Source organism: Taudactylus pleione, unplaced genomic scaffold (assembly GCF_031769625.1).
Source record: "Taudactylus pleione unplaced genomic scaffold, aTauple2 ptg000021l, whole genome shotgun sequence".
NCBI lineage: Eukaryota > Metazoa > Chordata > Amphibia > Anura > Myobatrachidae > Taudactylus > Taudactylus pleione.
In genome coordinates, this window is record NW_028284423.1 from 18,780,111 (window position 1) to 18,799,360 (window position 19,250).

The 19,250-nt window shown below is 40.1% G+C and overlaps 1 protein-coding gene across 2 annotated transcripts in view; it reads right to left on the reverse strand.

Annotated features, from left to right (window-relative positions):
- Positions 1-4,709: 4,709 nt before the first annotated feature.
- FBXO8 (F-box protein 8) overlaps positions 4,710-19,250 on the reverse strand; it is a 54,354-nt gene continuing 39,813 nt past the window's right edge. For both annotated transcript variants that reach the window (XM_088448468.1, XM_088448467.1), the window contains exons 4-7: positions 18,844-18,970; positions 17,331-17,449; positions 7,263-7,459; positions 4,710-5,301 (exon numbers count right to left, since the gene is read on the reverse strand). In XM_088448468.1, coding sequence (XP_088304594.1) covers positions 5,114-5,301; positions 7,263-7,459; positions 17,331-17,449; positions 18,844-18,970 — 631 coding nt within the window. In that variant the 3' untranslated portion in view covers positions 4,710-5,113. The remainder of the gene's footprint in view (positions 5,302-7,262; positions 7,460-17,330; positions 17,450-18,843; positions 18,971-19,250) is intronic.

The window sequence follows — 19,250 nt, forward strand, 5'->3', positions numbered from 1 at the left end:
AGTCCAACAGGGCTCAGAGATGGAGCATCCTCTGTGAGGGAACCAGGGAGGACTTCTTACAGTTTATCAACCAGCCGTGATTCTGCAACACAGATATTGTCAGTTACAGATAGCGCTGAAGTATCTCTGGAGACCCGACTATCAACAGAAGGTCATCCAGAAAGGGCAACAAGCGGACCCTCTGCATCTGCAGGTGGGCTGCCATGACTTTGGTAAACACTCGAGGCGCTGTGGCCAGACCAAAGGGCAGAGCCTGCAACTGGAAATGGTGGTAGAGTATTGCAAACCTGAGGAATTGCTGGTGCGCTAAGATAGCCGAGTCACATGACTCTCTACTGAATGAGGAAGTAAAGTTAAACTCCGGAATATTACTTATAGATCACGGTCACGTGACCTATTCTGATCACGTGAACTGGATCTCAGAAACCGGAGATACTCTTATCAATTGATTTGAGGTAATTTCCTGTAATAATCTATTAAATTTATGGAATATTAGAACATAACTTAGTAGTCTTGCCTTACATATATTGCTCTATGGGTATATATATATATATATATATATATATATATACCATTAATGAGACCTGGAATACATGCTCCTGAGAAAGCTGGACTTTATTATACCAGTGAAACGCGTTGAGCAAGTTTGCCATCTCTGGACCTGAAACCAATCATCCACCTTGGCATACCTATATGGACCCTGGAATTACCACGTTATATTGGCGGCCATAAAGATCCTTATTCTGTGCAAGTATCTACTGCTAAAGGACTGTGTGATGTTCTGATTCTCGGAATCGGTAACCCTTTGCTGCTTATGGAAATATATGGACATGCTTTAAAGACTAAGCCAATATCTGATGCCATGAAGTTATTATAAAACTCTAACAACCAACAGGTTCATTGAGACTGAGCTTTATTAATAATACATCTATGGTCTAATACATTTTTAATGTGCTTTTTATTGGAAACATAGGTTTTATGTGCTAATAAATGTTGAAATTTTGAATATTAACTGTCCATTTTGCATTTAGTATTCTAGCGCTGGTTGCACCTATATACAGTCAGGTGCATAAATATTGGGACATTGACAGAATTTTCATATTTTGGCCTCTATTCACCACCACAATGGCTTTGAAATGAAACAAGATGTGCTTTAACTGCAGACTTTCAGATTTAATTTGAGGGTAATTACATCCAAATCAGGTGAAAGGTGTAGGAATTACAATGGTTTCTATATGTGCCTCCCACTTTTTAAGGGCCAAAAGTAATGGGACTATCAACTCAAAAGCTATTATTTCATGGACAGGTGTGGGCTATTCCCTCATTATTTCATTATCAATTAAGCAGGTAAAAGGTCTGGAGTTGATTCTAGGTGTGACATTTGGATTTGGAATCAGTTGCTGTCGACTCTCAATATGAGATCCAAAGAGCTGTCACTATCAGTGAAGCAAGCCATCATTAGGCTGAAAAATCAAAACAAACCCATCAGAGAGATAGCAAAAACATTAGGTGTGGCCAAATCAACTGTTTGGAACATTATTAAAAAGAAAGAACGCACCGGAGAGCTCAGCAACACCAAAAGACCCAGAAGACCATGGAAAACAACTGTGTTGGATGACAGAAGAATTATTTCCCTGGTGAAGAAAAACCCCTTCACAACAGTTGGCCAAATCAAGAACACTCTCCAGGAGGTAGGTGTATATGTGTCAAAGTCAACAATCAAGAGAAGACTTCACAAGAGTGAATATAGAGGGTTCACCACAAGATGCAAACCATTGGTGAGCCACAAAAACAGGAAGACCAGATTAGAGTTTGCCAAACAACATCTAAAAAAGCCATTACAGTTCTGGAACAACATCCTATGGACAGATGAGACAAAGATCAACTTGTACCAGAGTGATGGGAAGAGAAGAGTATTGAGAAGGAAAGTAACTGCTCATGATCCAAAACATACCACCTCATCAGTGAAGCATGGTGGTGGTAGTGTCATGGCGTGGGCATGTATGGCTGCCAATGGAACTGGTTCCCTTGTATTTATTGATGATATGACTGCTGACAAAAGCAGCAGAATGAATTCTGAAGTGTTTCGGGCAATATTATATGCTCATATTCAGTCAAATGCTTCAGAACTCATTGGACGGCGCTTCACAGTGCAGATGGACAATGACCTGAAGCATACTGCAAAAGCAACCAAAGAGTTTTTTAAGGCTAAAAAGTGGAATTGTATGCAATGACCAAGTCAATCTCCTGACCTGAATCCAATTGAGCATGCATTTCACTTGATGAAGACAAAACTGAAGGGAAAATGCCCCAAGAACAAGCAGGAACTGAAGACATTTGCAGTAGAGGCCTGGCAGAGCATCACCAGGGATGAAACCAGGCGTCTGGTGATGTCTGGAACGCATAGACTTCACGCTGGAATTGCCTGCAAAGGATTTGCAACAAAGTATTAAAAAGTAAAAGTTAGATTTAGGATTGTTTAGTTTATCCCATTACTTTTGACCCCTTAAAAAGTGTGAGGCACATATAGAAACAGTTGTAATTCCTACACCGTTCACCTGATTTGGATGTAATTACCCTCAATTTAAATCTGAAAGTCTGCAGTTAAAACACATCTTGTTTGTTTCATTTCAAAGCCATTGTGGTGGTGAATAGAGGCCAAAATATGAAAATTCTGTCAATGTCCCAATATTTATGCACCTGACTGTATATTTGTCTTTACTGTTAGGGGTTGACCCCCCCTTACCAGCAGCTCTTATAACAGCTCTCTTTGTTATATTAAGCTATTTCACATCTTGATGACTATCTATGCTGGCCAGCTCATCTTCTGCAGCTAAGCTGCCTTAAACTAACTTCAGGGTCTGTCACAGCCCCCCTCTGAAAAATGGTGATCCGACTCAGAGCCGGGCACCTACGAAACAGATTTGCCTTGGCTCGGGGGCGGGGTATAGAAGAGGGACCCCAGTGCATCCTTGGAGACTGAAAACTTAACTCTCTGGTGCCCGATGTCTGCCGCCATCACCTATACCCCAAGGTATCCTGTGGATACCCTATGGACCCTGAAGTAGAAAAATTCTATTCAGTTGCAGTGTGGTGTCCTAAATTTTGCCTCTCAAAATGAACATGATCAGCACCATGTACAATAGAATCCTACAGGGAATTCTAAAATTCATTGCATCTGGTCTAGAAGATGGTTGCAGCAGGCTTATATATGCTGGCTGGAAAGCACCCCACTCCAAAGTTGAGCTGGTGTGTTGTTTGCATTCATCATATTTAGATGCGAGTTCTACCAGCGCAAATAGACGATTTTAACACCAAACCAATGCATGCATTATCCAGTAATTTGTAGTGCAAAAACCTAAACTGCCAGTGATGTGAGAAGCATGTTTAAGACCCATACATTGCCAGCGATTTGGGCTATCCGACTGTGAAAAAAAAAAAACCCTTCATTACTCTTTTTAGAATCTACATCTACTATTCAGAATCATGTTTGATCCTCTGGGACATTTACAACAACATACATGTACCTTTAACATTGAATGCTTCCTACAGTGATTTTTAAATATATGCAAAACTTAGGATAATAAAAGGCCTGAACTAGCACTAAGGAATAACCCCTGTTTAACTGGCCAGTATGCATACAAGATCATTTAAGAAAAAAAAAAGTCAATAAAGAGAAAATACTATGACAGAGATAATTTTTGCCAAATAAACAACAACAGAGAAGATTGTTGCATATGCTTGACAGATGATCATATACTAGAATAGTCTTATGTACAGATGTGTCCTACCTCATCTAGACTCAATACGTCAAGTGGCACAATATGCCAGTCGCGAGTGAGCTGCCAGGTCCAGTGCATCTCTTTTAGCTACGGGCGTCTTTTTTTTTTGCCGAAAATGCATCCTAGTCGCGCCACGATGCAAATAGGAAGCACAAGGAGACTTCACTGATTAATTTGATATGTGACACTTGAATATTGTATACGAAGCACAATGGAACTTGGCATGTAAAAAGGCTGTGACTGCTGCATCGTAGCACTTTGTACATCGTATACAGACTCAGAGACTTAGTCGCACACAGATATACAAAGTGTTGCAAATCAAATTAGTCAGCACAGTCTTCTGGTGCATCCTAGCCACATTGCGACTAATGATGTATACACACGGTCAGATTTTTCTTCAGATCTGAATAAGAGATTTAAAAAAATCGTTCATATCTGAAGGAAAATCTGACAAATCTGTCAGATGAACGATTTGAACGATGCGCGTTCCCGATGGTCAGAAAACGATATCTGACATCTGATGTGTTTGCAGTCAGACTTGGATGATTCCATTCATTTTAATGCAGTCAAAAATCGTTCATCTGACAGATCTGACAAATCTGACCGTGTGTATGCTCCATAAGACGCATTTTCAGGACAAAGAAGAAAAAAAAAAAAAAAAAAAAGATACCCCTGGCGCTAGCAGAGTAGTATGGGAGATAACGCACCAAGAGGGGCTGTTTGGCGTGACTGCAGCAATGATGTAGAAGGACATATCTAAGTATAATTTTACCAAAATATTGATATTTGCAATTTGCTGTTGACATTATATATCAAGGTACATTATTGTTTGTATGTGTTCTATTTTACTATTAAAAATCATTCAACCAAACTACAAAAATCAGGAGTCACAAAAACTTTAGTTAAAATACTTTACATATTTAATATTTATATTATTATAAATCTCTTTAGTTTAGTATGTACAAATTACAAGATATTTTTAAAAAACAAAATAATGCGTTGGTAAACTCTTTTAAAATACAAAATTTAGTGTTTAGATCCAACACCCTGAAGAAGGCCTACATTGTAAGGTCAGTTTAACAGTCATAAATGGCTAAGTCAGTCTAATGGCACGGCTATGTGCAAAACATGATACGCAAAACTATTAACAAAATAATAATTCTGCAGGAATTCCACTTTTCCAAGGTAGATTGCTAAGAAAGGACAGAACACACCATTAGATTGTAGGCAGAGGTTAGAATGACCAGCACTATCTTAACCCCCTTATTTGCCAACTGGGACAATGTTTTGGGGAGATGTAGTTACTAATGTAGAACATGGAGACTGCGTTTCTAGACAGCAACGTGGCCGACAAGATAAATGTTGTCATAAAGATGCCCTACAAATTCTTCACTAATGTTCTGAGCAGCACGACGTGTGTTTCTGATAAACTCTCTCTTTGACATTTTGTTCTTCACATGAGGACTGGCGAGGTCGATGGAAAGCAGAATCAAAGAATAGCACAGGACATACACTGCATCTAAACAAAAACATAAAAGAAAAAAACTAACATTAATTAAAAAACAAACAAAAAAAAACCATTGGCAAAAAAAAAAAAATGCTTGAACAATGCAGATCATAAATAATGTGACTGACAACATATACTTTAAATATTAAGAATTGACAGTGTATTTTGCTTGAGTACACACAATTGTAATGATAATGCAACAGGCCCCAACCACCTGCATATCACTGATTATTATTATTATTTTTTTTTTTTTAAATGATCAAATGCTTAAGAGAATTGCTAAATATTAAATGATTTTTGGAAATCATAAAAACTACCAATTAAGATACATAAATATGTTTTATAATGAAGACATTTTGAAGCACTAAACTGCACAGAAATCCTTATGTATATGCTATGGCAATAATAATAATTAGTAGAAGCTCTCTCTAGGTTTCTTTAAGCAGGTATAAGGTATTGGTAATATATTTCTTATTTTGCCCCACAAATCTTTACTAAAGAAGTATGCATAGAAGTGTATAAAAGTTTTGCTATTCTCCCAACAACAAAATGCAAACTTCTAGTACAAGATATTCAGCTGTCACCCCGTGCAATGCTAAATAAAGCTGGACTTTCCTGTTCCTGTTATTAAGCGTTATAAATCATGTTGGAGAAGCCGCTTCATTTGGAACTTGTCAAAAAAAAAAAAAAGACAGACATCTGTGTCAAACTATGACAAAAGACCACAATAAAATGAGAAGAGTTTTTTTTAGGGACATATAATCAAACTGGGAATTGTGACTGCTACTGGGGACTATATTAAAAGGTAACTTCAAATTTAGCTCCATGAAAATGTTAAATTAATGTACACACATTTCAATTAGCTGTACAATATTAGTAATGTGTATACTCTGAAATACACTGTATGTTAGGTATTGCATTGTGATGGTTCTGATCTCAGCTGTTGCTAGGACTTCAGCTATGGAGTGGAGGTTGGGTGTGATTAGGAAAGGCAAGACCCCATTTATCATTTTGCAAGAGCCTCAAGGTTTCAGATTGCACCATTGGTTTGGCCATTTCTAACTAACAAGCAAGGCTTAGAATTATTAATACTACAGGAGCACACTTCGGAAATGGGAGAAAGCAAACATTTGGCCTACAAAAAAGCACATACACAAAGACAAGCAAATATATACATGGACACTGAGCAACACCAAGAAAATAATGGTACGTAAAGTGTAATTTCTTGCAGTACAGTCTGGTAGTACCAGGAACATTGCAGCTTACACAAATGTCCTAAAAAACTAAAATCTACACAACATGGATAGGATAGCTTCAAAACATGAATAAATGGGTGCCACGTTTGGCATAGTAACAGAGGATGATCTTTGGAATGTGCTGGTCTCTAGTTTACAACTAATATTTTTTACATTTGACATTTTGCCTACTCCATATGTTTTCACTTTTATTCAAAATCAACTTGGTCTGTACCTGCCCCCACAGCTGCTGTAACACAATGACTCACAATTCAATAAACAGATTGAAAAACCAAACACAATGACCTCAGAATAATAAGAATATAAACAGCTTTATTTTCTTTAGTTCTAAAACAAACTTAATTTATTGTTGGGGAAATATAGAGGAAAGTCTGCAGTTAAAACCTTATATTTATTACAGGCTAGAAACAAACTTTAAGATATTAAATACTCTAATTTTATTTCAACTGAAGGGAATGATATGTACCTATTCTCTGGTATTCATGGCTAGAAAAAAAAATACATAGATAAATTATATAAATACATGGAAGATCCACACATCAGAAAAGGTCCAGAATTGTCGGAATAACCAGTTTATTTCCACTGTAACACATATGAGCATTAGTCTAAATTACGTTCCTTCTTTCCATTAAATGTAACACCAAAGAATGCACTGGGACTGTACAATCATCTACAAGAAGGTTATAACCCTCAACACTTGGTATTTCTTCTTCTTACCAGGGCTAAGGCCAAGGTCTCGTGCTAGAGTAGGGTTACAAGCACAAAATCGGTGAGAGAATTTCGTAATGAGTGTTTCGAGGTATTCACCGCGTTCTTCTGGTGCATGTATATGTCGGAAAAAGTCTCTCAGTGCATTTGGAAGAAACTGATTGCTGAAGTTGTGCAGTGTCACTAGATCATCCAATACATCTCGCCTAAAAAAAAATAAAAATATATTTATAAGTTGAATATGCTTTCTGGATATAAAACCAAAAGCGTTAAAAAAAAAAAAAAAAAATACACTATAGCTATTTTACGAAAATAGAGAACATGTGACTCCAGAACATTTCATCTCGCCATGCTGTAGGACATTACAGTATTTTGCACATAAATAATTATCACCACACCTTGCATCTATGCTCAAGATATGTAACCATTTGTTTTCTCTAATTATTCCCTTTAATATCCTCTATTTGTTGAGAGCATTGCAGCCTTGAAACAGATCAAAACCACAGAGAAGGCCTACTATTCATCAAATCTATAGACCTACACTCAACACATTTTCATTAGGTCATTCAAAAGTTCACCTGGTAAAAACTGAACATAAACAAACAAAGACTGACTTTGTATTTTTGGTATGCCTGCCCCAAACATATCAATACTTCATGCTAATATATAAAATAAATACATGATCATAGGGTCCATAATAAGCCCATGATTAAATTTTGCTATATGAAATTAATAAATATACATAATGATATAAAAACTAATGATGTGCAAATCGATCAGAGTGGCTTCTTTGCTCCGGCGTACGTGGACTTTCCACAAATCCAGGTGTGTTGTTTTCAGCTGAACTATTATGTATTTTTTACATTACACTTCGTAAAACAGTATGGTTCCTTAGGGTAATATTTAACATATTCAGAAGTCATATTATTTGTCATTTATTTCTGTAAAGAACAGATAAAGACACTTCTAAAACCCAATTTCATATCCCATGTCTCATCACACCTATCTTATAGATATCTATTTCAGTTGGGAGCGCAGTCTACAACCTTTCTCCTCTTCAAACAATTTTAAAATGTACCGCTTGATTAAACTCTTACTTGCCAGAAACAGATAGTAACTGTTCTTATAATGCCTTCTTGTTTATCCATAGGTAAATAAATGCCATGGAAACCCTGCTTGTTTGTAAGACTCCCACCACTGCCCTAAGTAAGTTTCAGCATGCTACAGTCCTACACAGTTCTTAAAGATTTTCAATTAAGCACAGGCTGACTATAGGCCGTATTCAATTAGAGGCGAAAAGCCGCAAACAGCGAAAAAGTTTCGCCTATTGCGGCTTTTCGCCTGGTAGGAACTTATCTCCAAATTCAATTCCAGACGGAATTCGCCTAAGCAGAAACTCAATGCAATGTAATAGGCAAAAAAGTTTCTCCTAAGAATAGCAGGTGAAAAGAAGTGCAAAATCTTTATTTTGGGGTGCACGTGGGGAAACTACCCAGATCCTTTGGCACAGTCTCCCAAAGGACAAATCTTGCAATAAAAAAAAAAAAGAAAAGAAAAAACCTAAGAACACCCGAAAAAAGTACTTTCATTTTTGGGGCGAAAAAGTAAAAAGTGGGGGGACAAGTATAAAAACTAGCGAAATAGACTTCTTGGGGGTCTGCAAGGATGGGTCAGGTGTTTTTAGGATTGCAGGTGCATGCCGCAGATGCGTTTTTGACGGTTTTTAAGAATTCACTTTAGAGACATAAAAATATGCTCGCACCCATTTTCAAGTACACCAAATTTGACTGGACTACTTTTGTTTTCGCCAAAAAAACACTGCTTTATGCCATTCTTCACCACTTATGCAAAGACGCTAATAAGAAGCAATTTAAACAACCGAAGTACACCAAACACTTTTAATATGGCTATTAGTACACATCTACATTGATTCCCTATGTTAGTGCATCTTTTTTTGGGGTACAGACAGATTTCCCCACTTCTGACAGTACTTTCTGCCTGTTCCGCTTTCGCCGTTTTCGTGTGTTCAGGAATTGAATATGGCGAAAAGCGGGGATATGCACGAAAAGTTTTCACCTCTGAAACAGGCGAAGGATGCAGAAAGTCGGACAGGTGAAACTTGTCCGACTTTTCGCCTCTAATTGAATACAGGCCTATGTGGTAAATGTAGTAACCTGCACGATACAGGCATCAGCGAGATCCCGGCGAGGGCCAATCATTAAATGGCAATAATTTAGTGATGGCATTCAATTGTTGCAAAGCTCCAGCCCTATTCCTTAGGTTTATTAATGAGATCTACAGGGAAATACTTATCAGTTTGTGGTTGTCTATTTAGATGTTAATGCTCATCTTTTCTAACAACCTTCAGTCTCATTGGTAGCACATAACCAAAGTTTTGCCCAATCTTTAGGCTGTCTATATTGTATGTAAACTTTAGACACGTCTTTGAACACACTTTTTAGAGTATATTGAGTCAGCCTCAGGTCTCCAGATGGATCCAGAGAAAATAGACATGATCATCAAATAGACAGTGCTTTCTTGGGAATTATTATTGGCAATTTATTAAAGATTACTTCACTTCAGTCGCTCCCATTCTGGTTATGATGCGAAGTAGCTTCAGAAAACTAAACTTTGGGATGTTGCTACTTTGCACCAATATATCGGCAACTGGATGCTACCTCTTCTTTCTTCTTAGAAGTTGATGCTTCTTTTGTTGGGATAGGGGTAGTATTGTCCTTAAGAGCCCTTTCTTGAAAGTGCCATCTCTGCGGGTACTATTCCAAAAACAATTAGCCTGCTGAGAGGAACGAGTCTATAGGTGACAAGAAACTTGTGGAAAGTCCATCACTAAAATTGGTGTTAATGTCACAAATTGCTATCAACCGGCATGTACATACCAAGGCTGATGCTGGTACCTGGTTTTTTGCCCCCTTGTTTATTTTCCAGATCAAGGATATGGTAGGATGTTCACTCTGACGATATCACAGTCCACTCTATAGTGGCAATCATGCAGTATCTTGGGGCTTTTATTGCTGTGGTCATTTGACTACTGAGAAACAGTATGGTGCCAGGATTACATTGGGACCCTACTTAAACTGCTTTCTGACTGCAAGAAAGCAGCCAGAGAATTTACTCTCCCAAGTCTCCAGAACTTCCAGGTCTCCAGAACTTCGGGTTTGCCATCCTTACATATTACTGTGTATTGACAGGCCTGACCTGCTACTGACTTCTCTCTGGACTCTCCTCACTACTTTGGTTCACTCTCTATATACCACACCTTGGTCATCTAACTATTCTCATCTACATGCAACATCAGCCTTCAGAAGTTTTCCAAGAGACATGGTATAGATTAGAAAATAGCAGAGGACCTAGGACTGAGCCTATTGGAACTCCACCTGATAGAGGAAGTGAAGAGGAGGTGGATTCTGAGAAAAGAACACTGACAGATAGTATGAGAAGCAGGATAGGACTGTATTCTGAAGACCTAATGATTGTAGTGTTTGTATAAGAAAAGAGTGGTCAACAGTTTTGAGTGCAGCAGAGAAATCTAGAAAAATAAGAAGCGAGTAACTGCCTTTAGACTTCGCAGTGATCAAATCATTCATTACCTTAGTCAGTTCAGTCTCGAGAATGTTGGGAACGAAAACCTTTACTGAAGTGGGAGAAAGTGTGTGAGGAGGGTGAAGGCAAGTCTCATGTAGCTTGGAGGGGCACAGAAGAGGAGAGATGGGACGGCATTTTGAGAGAGAGTTTGGGACAGAATTCTGTTTTTGTTTTCCAGACTCAGACTAATCACTGCATGCTTCAATAGTGATAGGAAAATACCAGTAGAGAGCGATTAAAGATTTTAGTTAAGTTTAGGATGAGCTCTGCCGTTTTGTAAGGGTATAAGGGTCAAGAGAAGAGGTAGAAGAGTAGGAGTAGGAGAAGAGTGTAGATACTTCATCATTTGCGGGATCAAATGAAGAGAAGGTGCCGGAGGGTTCAGGGAAGGAATTGTGCATGCTGTTGAAGAGTATATTGCCCCTGCAAACTGCCACCGGCTGTTTTACCGCTGCCCGCTCACTGTTTGCAGCTGCCAGGCCCAATCGCAGCTGTCAGCAGAGCTCAGATCATGGATGCTGTGCAGCGGCAGTAGCCACTGGAAGAGTCTTTGCTCAGCTGGCAGCAGGTCCCCCAGCCTTGCCTCCACCAAACCTCCACTGGCCCTAGGCGGGCTTGGATGCCCCTAGGCATTTCAAATACACTAGTCATTTGCTTAGTTTGTCTATGCCTAGGGCCGGCTCTGGATTAGGCTGCAGGAAACGTGGGTTGGGGGACAGTTAGGGGTTATGTCTAGTATACTTACCTTCGGGCTTCGTGATTCTGACAGCTGGGATGCCGCCGTCTGTATTGTGACAACCGGCATCCCGTACCCAACCTAATGATACATACGAAAGGAAAGTCACCCCCCCACCCCTCGTCTATTTCTTCCTTCTATAGAATGTAAATTACAATGAGGCCCTTATTAAATAAAATTATCCTGTGAACATTTAACATATAGCCAACATTATGGCTCTGCATTAATACACTTTTATAAAATAGAAAAAAAAAAAAACACCACAGATTCTACACACAAGTTTTCATAATAAAATCTGCACTTCAAAATTATTTATTTATTATTATTTATGCATTTATTTTTGTTTAAATGTAAGTGTAGGAGTAATGGAAGCAAGACAAGAAATACCATTTTTATATTGTGACAACTTGCCGCATCAATTTGGGGGATTTGTGTTTATTGATGCCAGTATGGGTGAGATGTGGGCATTATAACTACAGTACTAAGAGGGCAAATTGTTTGAAATATAGGATGGGGGAGATTGTACACTTTGGAGGTGTGAGAGTGGGTCTCTCCCACATTCTGAGGAAAGGATTAACCTCTCTGTAGCCAGGGAGGAACCACACCCTTACCTCAATTAAGACCAGCTAAGGTATAAAAACCTGGTAAGTTTAATTAGTTAGTGGAAATGTGAGGGAGAGGTTGCACCTTTAGCAGCTCTCTCTATGCTGGACAGTCTGAACCATGACTGTGCTGGGAATACTCTGCTCATTTGAACTGTTATCTCATGTAAGCTGAATTATTGTTTCTGAACTGGGTTTGCCTTATGTAAGAAGCGATTACACTGACTGTCTTTTCAAAACTGGAATAAAAAGCTTACTTGTTTGCATCATCCCAGTCTCCCACTGGTCATCCGAACTTACCCGCTACATTGTGGTGTTAGAAGTGGGATAAAGTGGGTCATGTGCCAAGGATCCTAAAGAGACCACCATGGAAGCAGTTTTATAACAAATGTTGGACTTCTTTAAACAGCAGCAAGCAGTGGTTACTGCACCAGTACTTCCCAAATAGCAAGCCTCAGATGATGTGGAGGCCTTTCTTACCACTTTTGAAAGGGTTGCTACCTTGCAAGCATGGCCCAAAGATTCCTGGGCCATATGGATTGCCCGTCTGCTAATGGGGGAGGCCCAAGCTGCATACGCAGTCCTCTCCCTGGAAGGTTCAAAAATATATGACCAAGTGAAGGCTGCCATAACAGATCGGTTTGGCCTCTATCCAGAAGCGTACCGGCGGAAATTCAGGTCTTGATGGAAGGCCATGCGTCCTGGCCCAGAAACTGGCCAACCTCGCAGTTAAATGGCTGCAGCCGGACCTACATAATTCCGCCTGGCTGGTAGAGTTGGTTACTCTCTAACAGCTTGTTGCACTTCTCCCTGCCAAAATTGCTCACTAGGTCCAGCTGCTTAGAGTTGAGAATTTGAATTCCGCTGTCTGGCTAATGGAAAAAGCCTTTCTGGCGCAGGATGGTATGGAGAACCTTTCTTCTTTAATTATGCTGGAGTTCCCCCATCTGTCTCAACATTGGACGTTGTCTCAGGATAAGGTGCCCCCACATATGGATTCAGATAGGCACCAGTACCCCTTGCAGATGATGGCTCCGGGGGAAATTAAGGCCCACAGCTTCGCCCTTCTCTTAACGTAAAGAGGGTTTTCGTCCCAGAAGTCGTTCTATGGGGAAGGTGATGGCCGTCCATTTTTCAGAAGATGGCGGTCCAGAGTTGAGGACTTCCCCAATAAGTCCAACACAAGTGTGTTCCTCATGTGGCCAAGGTGGGCATGAAGAATGGGCGTGTCCACAGATGGATAGTTCTTTTTCTGGTGTCTTTACAGCTATAGAGATCTGCCCTCTTGCACCTAAAATACAGGTATGTGTGCAAGTCAGTAATAGACTGGGCTTTGTGGACTCTGGATGGATCTGCTACTACCCTGATACAAAGGGATTTGTGGTCCCCAGAGGTGTTGTTGCCCCACAATCTAGTCCGCATCTGTTGTGTGCATGAAGATGTTCGGGCTTTCCCTGTTGCCATGGTCCCTTTGATGATCAGGGGAAAGACTGCCAAACTACGTGTGGGTGTGTGTCCTTGGTTACCAGCCCCTGTGCTAATAGGTCGTAACTGGCCTCACTTCTGGGCTCGTTTGGCTGGAGGAACAGGAGTCTGCAACAACCCTTGAAGAGACATTCCCCTTCACCCCTGATTTGTTTCTGTCTCGGGTAAAGGCTCCTAAATCTAAGAAACAAAAGGAGAAGGGATCATAGAGACTTGCTTGCTTGTGATGTTTTGTTGGGACAAAAGGTCTATTCCCATAATGCTACTGCTCGCAATGTGCCTGTAAACACTGATGTTCCTGTTCAATTCTGATGAACCTGTCATAACTAATGTGCCTATGTATGCTGATGTCCATGGTAATGCTGAGAGGTCTAGGAACACTGATGTGTCTAGCAGCCCACCTATTCCTTGCTTTGGTTGGGCGGCTTCAGGGCATCGCATTATAAACACATTTTCCTTTTTGCACTTTTAGCACCCTCTATTGTTTGTTTAATATATATGTATTATTATTAAACCTCTATTTTTCACCTTCTTAGATAAGAGCAGCTGCTGCTGCATATATATCTTATACTTTCTTACACTTCACCTTCTCTCAGAGTGAAGCCCTGGGGTGGCTCAGCTGGGCCTGTTTGGGGGTGTCTTGCGTTCTGGATTTCAACCCCAGTATGTTAGGGACCTACCCTCAGAGGTTACCTGGGCGCGGTGGGTAGGCCCATAACCATGGCCATGATTATGCTAAAACCTCTATGTATTACAAAATTCTGTTGCATAATGTATTAGGAGTTGTGCACCTGTACTTTTTCTTCTTGTGTTTGCAACAATAGTCTCCACAGGTAGCACCTCCCATTAAATATATTCAGGGTGTGCAGTCTAGGGCCCCCTTTTCTATATACCTTCTTGGGTTTAGCAGGCTATTACAGGAGGTTTTTGCTTCAATTTTGTACCTTAGTGGCTCCCCTAACAGATCGTTTGAAAAATTCTGCTCCAAATAAACTTGAGTGGTCTAGGGACTGTAAGTCTGCGTTCACCAAAATTAAACATCTTTTGTGTAAAGGCCCGGTTTTAAAAAGTATCCAGACTTTACCAAGCCTTTTGTCGTACAAACAATACACCTCAGATGTGGGCTTGGGGGCAGTTTTGTGTCAGGAGTTTGATGGCATTAAACACCCTATTCTATATCTTAGTAGAAAGTTGTTCCCATGAGAGACTAGGTATTCTCTAAGGGAAAAAGAATGCCTTGCTATAAAATGGGCTCTTGAGTCATTGAGATATTATCTTTGTGGGGCCAGGCTTACTGTGGCTACTGATCATGAACCGTTAACATGGTTACAGTCTATGAAAAATGTTAACCTAGACTGACAAGGTGGTACCTGGCTCTCCAGCTTTTTTCTTTTGAAGTCCGACACAGACCTGGACATCTACTTATGAATGCTGATTTTTTTTGTCCTGAACTGGGCTGGAGAGTCGGGCTTCCGCCGCGGGCAATTTAGGTTCGCCCTTTAAAGGTGGAGTTAAGTGACAGACTGAGTCTCTCCCACATTGAGGAAAGGCTTAACCGGTTAACCTCCCTGTAGCCAGGGAGGAACGACACTCTTACTTCAATTAAGACCAGCTACGGTATAAAAACCTGGTAGGTTTAGTTAGTTAGTGGAAATGTGAGGCAGAGGTTGCACCTTTAGCAGCTCTCTCTATGCTGGACAATCTGAACCATGACTGTGCTGGGAATATTCAGCTTGTTGAACTGCCGTCTCATTATTGTTCCTGAATTGTGTTTGCCTTATGTAAGAAGTCATTACACTGACACTGCCTTTTCAAACCTGGAATAAAAAGCTTACTTGTTTGCATAATCTCAGTCTCCCATTAGTCGTTTGAACTTACCTGCTATAGGGGGCGAATTCATTTATTGGGTGCCTTAACTAATGGGCGCCCAATGGACCAATTCAATTGATGGTCCGTTTGGGCACCCGTGCCTCGTGAGCGCACCTGAAAGCTTCGGGTTTAGCAGCACAAAGCGGCAAAACCTGTCTAAAGTACAGCTTTGGACACTCAACTCCCGTTACGGCTAGCAAAGTGCCGACTTCTCACAAATTTCTGTTCGCCACCTCAGGAGGTGGTCAGCAGAAATTAGTCTACTCACGGCTATGTGCGCCTGAACGAAGCAACAAATGAACTGCTCTGTTAGGCGCCCATTGGTTACGGCGCACAATAGAAAAATGGAATCGCCCCCTGTGAGTGCCCTCCCACATCTACTCAATCTAGCTTGCAGATGGTACAAAACGCAGCTGCCTGGCTTTTAACCAATCAGCCCCGTTCCAGCCACATAACACCCACTTTCTCCTCCCTTCACTGGCTGCCTGTCAGATGGCGAATTGTTTTCAAGATTGGATTACTAACTTACAAAGCCCTACATGACCATGGCCCAAGGTACTTAAAGCAGCTTCTGATTCCTTACCGTCCCACTCGATTACTGCGATCCGTTGACGAAGGACTATTAACAGTACCTAGATTCTCCAGGAATTAGTCTGGGGGTCGAGCTTTCAGCTTTGGTGCTCCAACCTTATGGAACGCACTTCCCCGCACAGTTTGAGAGGCCTCCACTCTAGAATCCTTCAAAAATAGACTCAAGAGACTTACCTATTCACCCAAGCATTTCACTAATGTCCCTTGTTTAAGCTTATTTTGTATGTTGTACTGTAAAGGCAAATGTAGAGCACTTTGAGTCCTTTAGGAGAAAAGCACTATATAAATAAACTTATTATTATTATTATCATCATCATCATCATCATCTAGTATTGTTCCAGTGCAGGTTTATATTCTAACTACTAAGGGCCACATCTTTTGAAAGAGGGCACAATCCTCTTTCAAATAAGGGTATCCCTGAGGTTTTTGAAGCTAGGATTGGGAAAATATTATCCCCATCCCTGGACATAATGATTTCTGGAGTGCAAGGATGTTTTCTGATCACACATGATCACCAAAGATTAAATTCTCTGGGTTCACACATTAATGCTCTCCTCCCTATTTCCTGGTTTTTAAAAATTTCTGAAGTGGTTTGGAAGGGTAGAGCTTTATGACTTTATCACTACCCCAGCCCCCTACTAGTTCTGAGCAACAGCAACTAAAAGGGAGAATGGGATGGGGGGTATGCAGTGCTTCAGATGCGTCACACTAAAAGGTGCCCACACACATACCGACTTTTCATCCAATTTGGCTGATTTCGACGAATCGTGACGACAGATCATGTAAAAAATGGCCAAATCGTGAGTTTCTACTCTTGATCACGATGCCGATGTGCGTCCCCGCTCGTCGTACCTCGCATCTTCAGATCTGCCGTGCTGTAGGGCAGATTAGCCAATCTAGGATACAATGCACTGGCTACAAGATAGATCTTAAGTCAGATTGAACATTTTTAACTCCAAGTCGTGACCACGACTGCCTGGGGAGAGTTCAGGGGAAATCGTGTACATCGGCTGATTGGGAGCAAGTCGGTATGTGTGTGGGCACCATTACCCTTACCATTGAAGGGGTTACAGAAACACTGGACGTGAAATGTAAGCTATTTTTAATTGTTTACTATTACATAGAACCACTTAAAAAATAAAATAAAACCACAGAAACAAAAGACTGAGAAACATTATACACTACGCTTACCTTTCATCAAGATATATCCTCAGTTTTTTCCAGTTGAGAGTTCTGGTAAAAAAGATAAACTTTGCTATTTCTTTTGGTGCATCATCTAGCATACCCCTGGATAAAAAATATTCAATTCCCTGAAACAAAACAAAAGACCATTGAAATTTGGCACAAAAATGTTACAATTTGCTTTTATTTTGAAAATTTAGAATTTTTATTTTATAGCTGTATGGTTAGCTATATTAATCCCACTCACACAACAACATGATGTTTAAAAACACATCAAGTACAAGGTGCGACACTACTACTCCGGATATCACTGATGTACGGTCACTACTAGGAACCATTTTGTTAACACACTTGTGGGGAAAAAAAAAAAAACACACACCATGCATAGTTTACATGAAGAAGCTGAATGCTTCTGCATGTAAATAGCAACATCATCTGATGATGAACAAAAAAAACAACATGCAAGTGTAGCGGGTTAGATTTAACCACTTAACTGACAATTTATTTTTTTCTAAATGCTGCTCAGAAATTTTCAGGGTTTTTTTATGAGTGAATTAGGTGAAGAACATCTATTTCGACTTATCCAAAATGATTTCATCAAAAAAATAAAGTTTTTTTTTTTTTTTTAAATATTTGTAAAAAATCGTTTTTTGAAACATCAGACCACCACCTTCAGAACATCGGAAACATTGCCAGTTTTCATTTCACAGCAGCTTCAGGCACCAAGTGTACTTGGGGGTAAGGGGAGGTTACTTTACCTTTTCCCAGCGACTGCTAATCTCCGCAGCTGCTGGGTGGGGGATCCTGTTGTGCTGACCGATCAGCAGTGATCGGCAGCACAGCAGACACTGGGAGAGAGTGCAGGCAAGCAGAGGGGCCGGAAGGTCCCGCTGAGAGCAGCAGCTGCGGGAGGATTTTCTTCCTGCAGTCACCCACACTGTTCATATGACTGGTATAATATTGCGGAAAAATGCGACCATGCCAGGCAAGTGTTTAAATGAACAATGCTCTCCATGCTTAGTTAATTTTTTAACATTGTTTGCGGCCTGAAATAATGGTCACTATCAGATATTCGATTGACTGCTATCAGCTCGTATTTGCAGTCACCTGGCAAACAAAAGCCCCAATATCACACAGATGCTCACCGTAAGGTCCAGACACCTGGATCTGTCAAACTGAAACCAGAAATGTGTATGGCCAAACTGTAAAGAGGACCCCATCAGTCGATGTGTCAGACTCTGACAGTGTGTGACCAGCTTAGAACTATATATTTACATTGTCATACAAATGGGAGGCCACATAGCATTACAAGAAGCTACACCAACTGTAGGACTACACTTATGCAAAAGCTTCGGGCGAGACAGCATTTGCCTTAGTTAATGCATGGAAACTAACAAAGATAGAACAAACTTTCACTTTTGTAGTACACACTACGGCAACTGGAAATCTTTGCAATGTAACATGCTCTGCTTTTCATGTGCTATGTAAAAAATGTCCTGTAATAAAAGGCTTATTATTTTACCTCATGTGGGTTAGCATTAAAGGTTAGACTTCCTTCATCCAGTCGCATATAGAGATTTCTAAAAGAAAATCCTGGCGGATGCCTTTTTTTGTATATGGAACAATGTCCCCAAGTAGATCTGCATAATCTAAACATAAGGAAAGATAGCATATTGTTATGCGTACTGTAGTTTGTACTTTTATCATAGGAAATCTGAGACATATAGGTATTATATCTGTGACATATAGGCATTTAAAAAATAAATTACACTCATTTACATTTATTCACAACTCACTGTAGTGCTGGATATTAGGTTTGCCATTATTTGGTAAAAATCATGTATTATGTATTTAGCAAATATTAGAAATGTGTACATTGTATCATTTAGCATATTCTGAGTTGATAAGCTTAGAATGGGACCTTTTCAA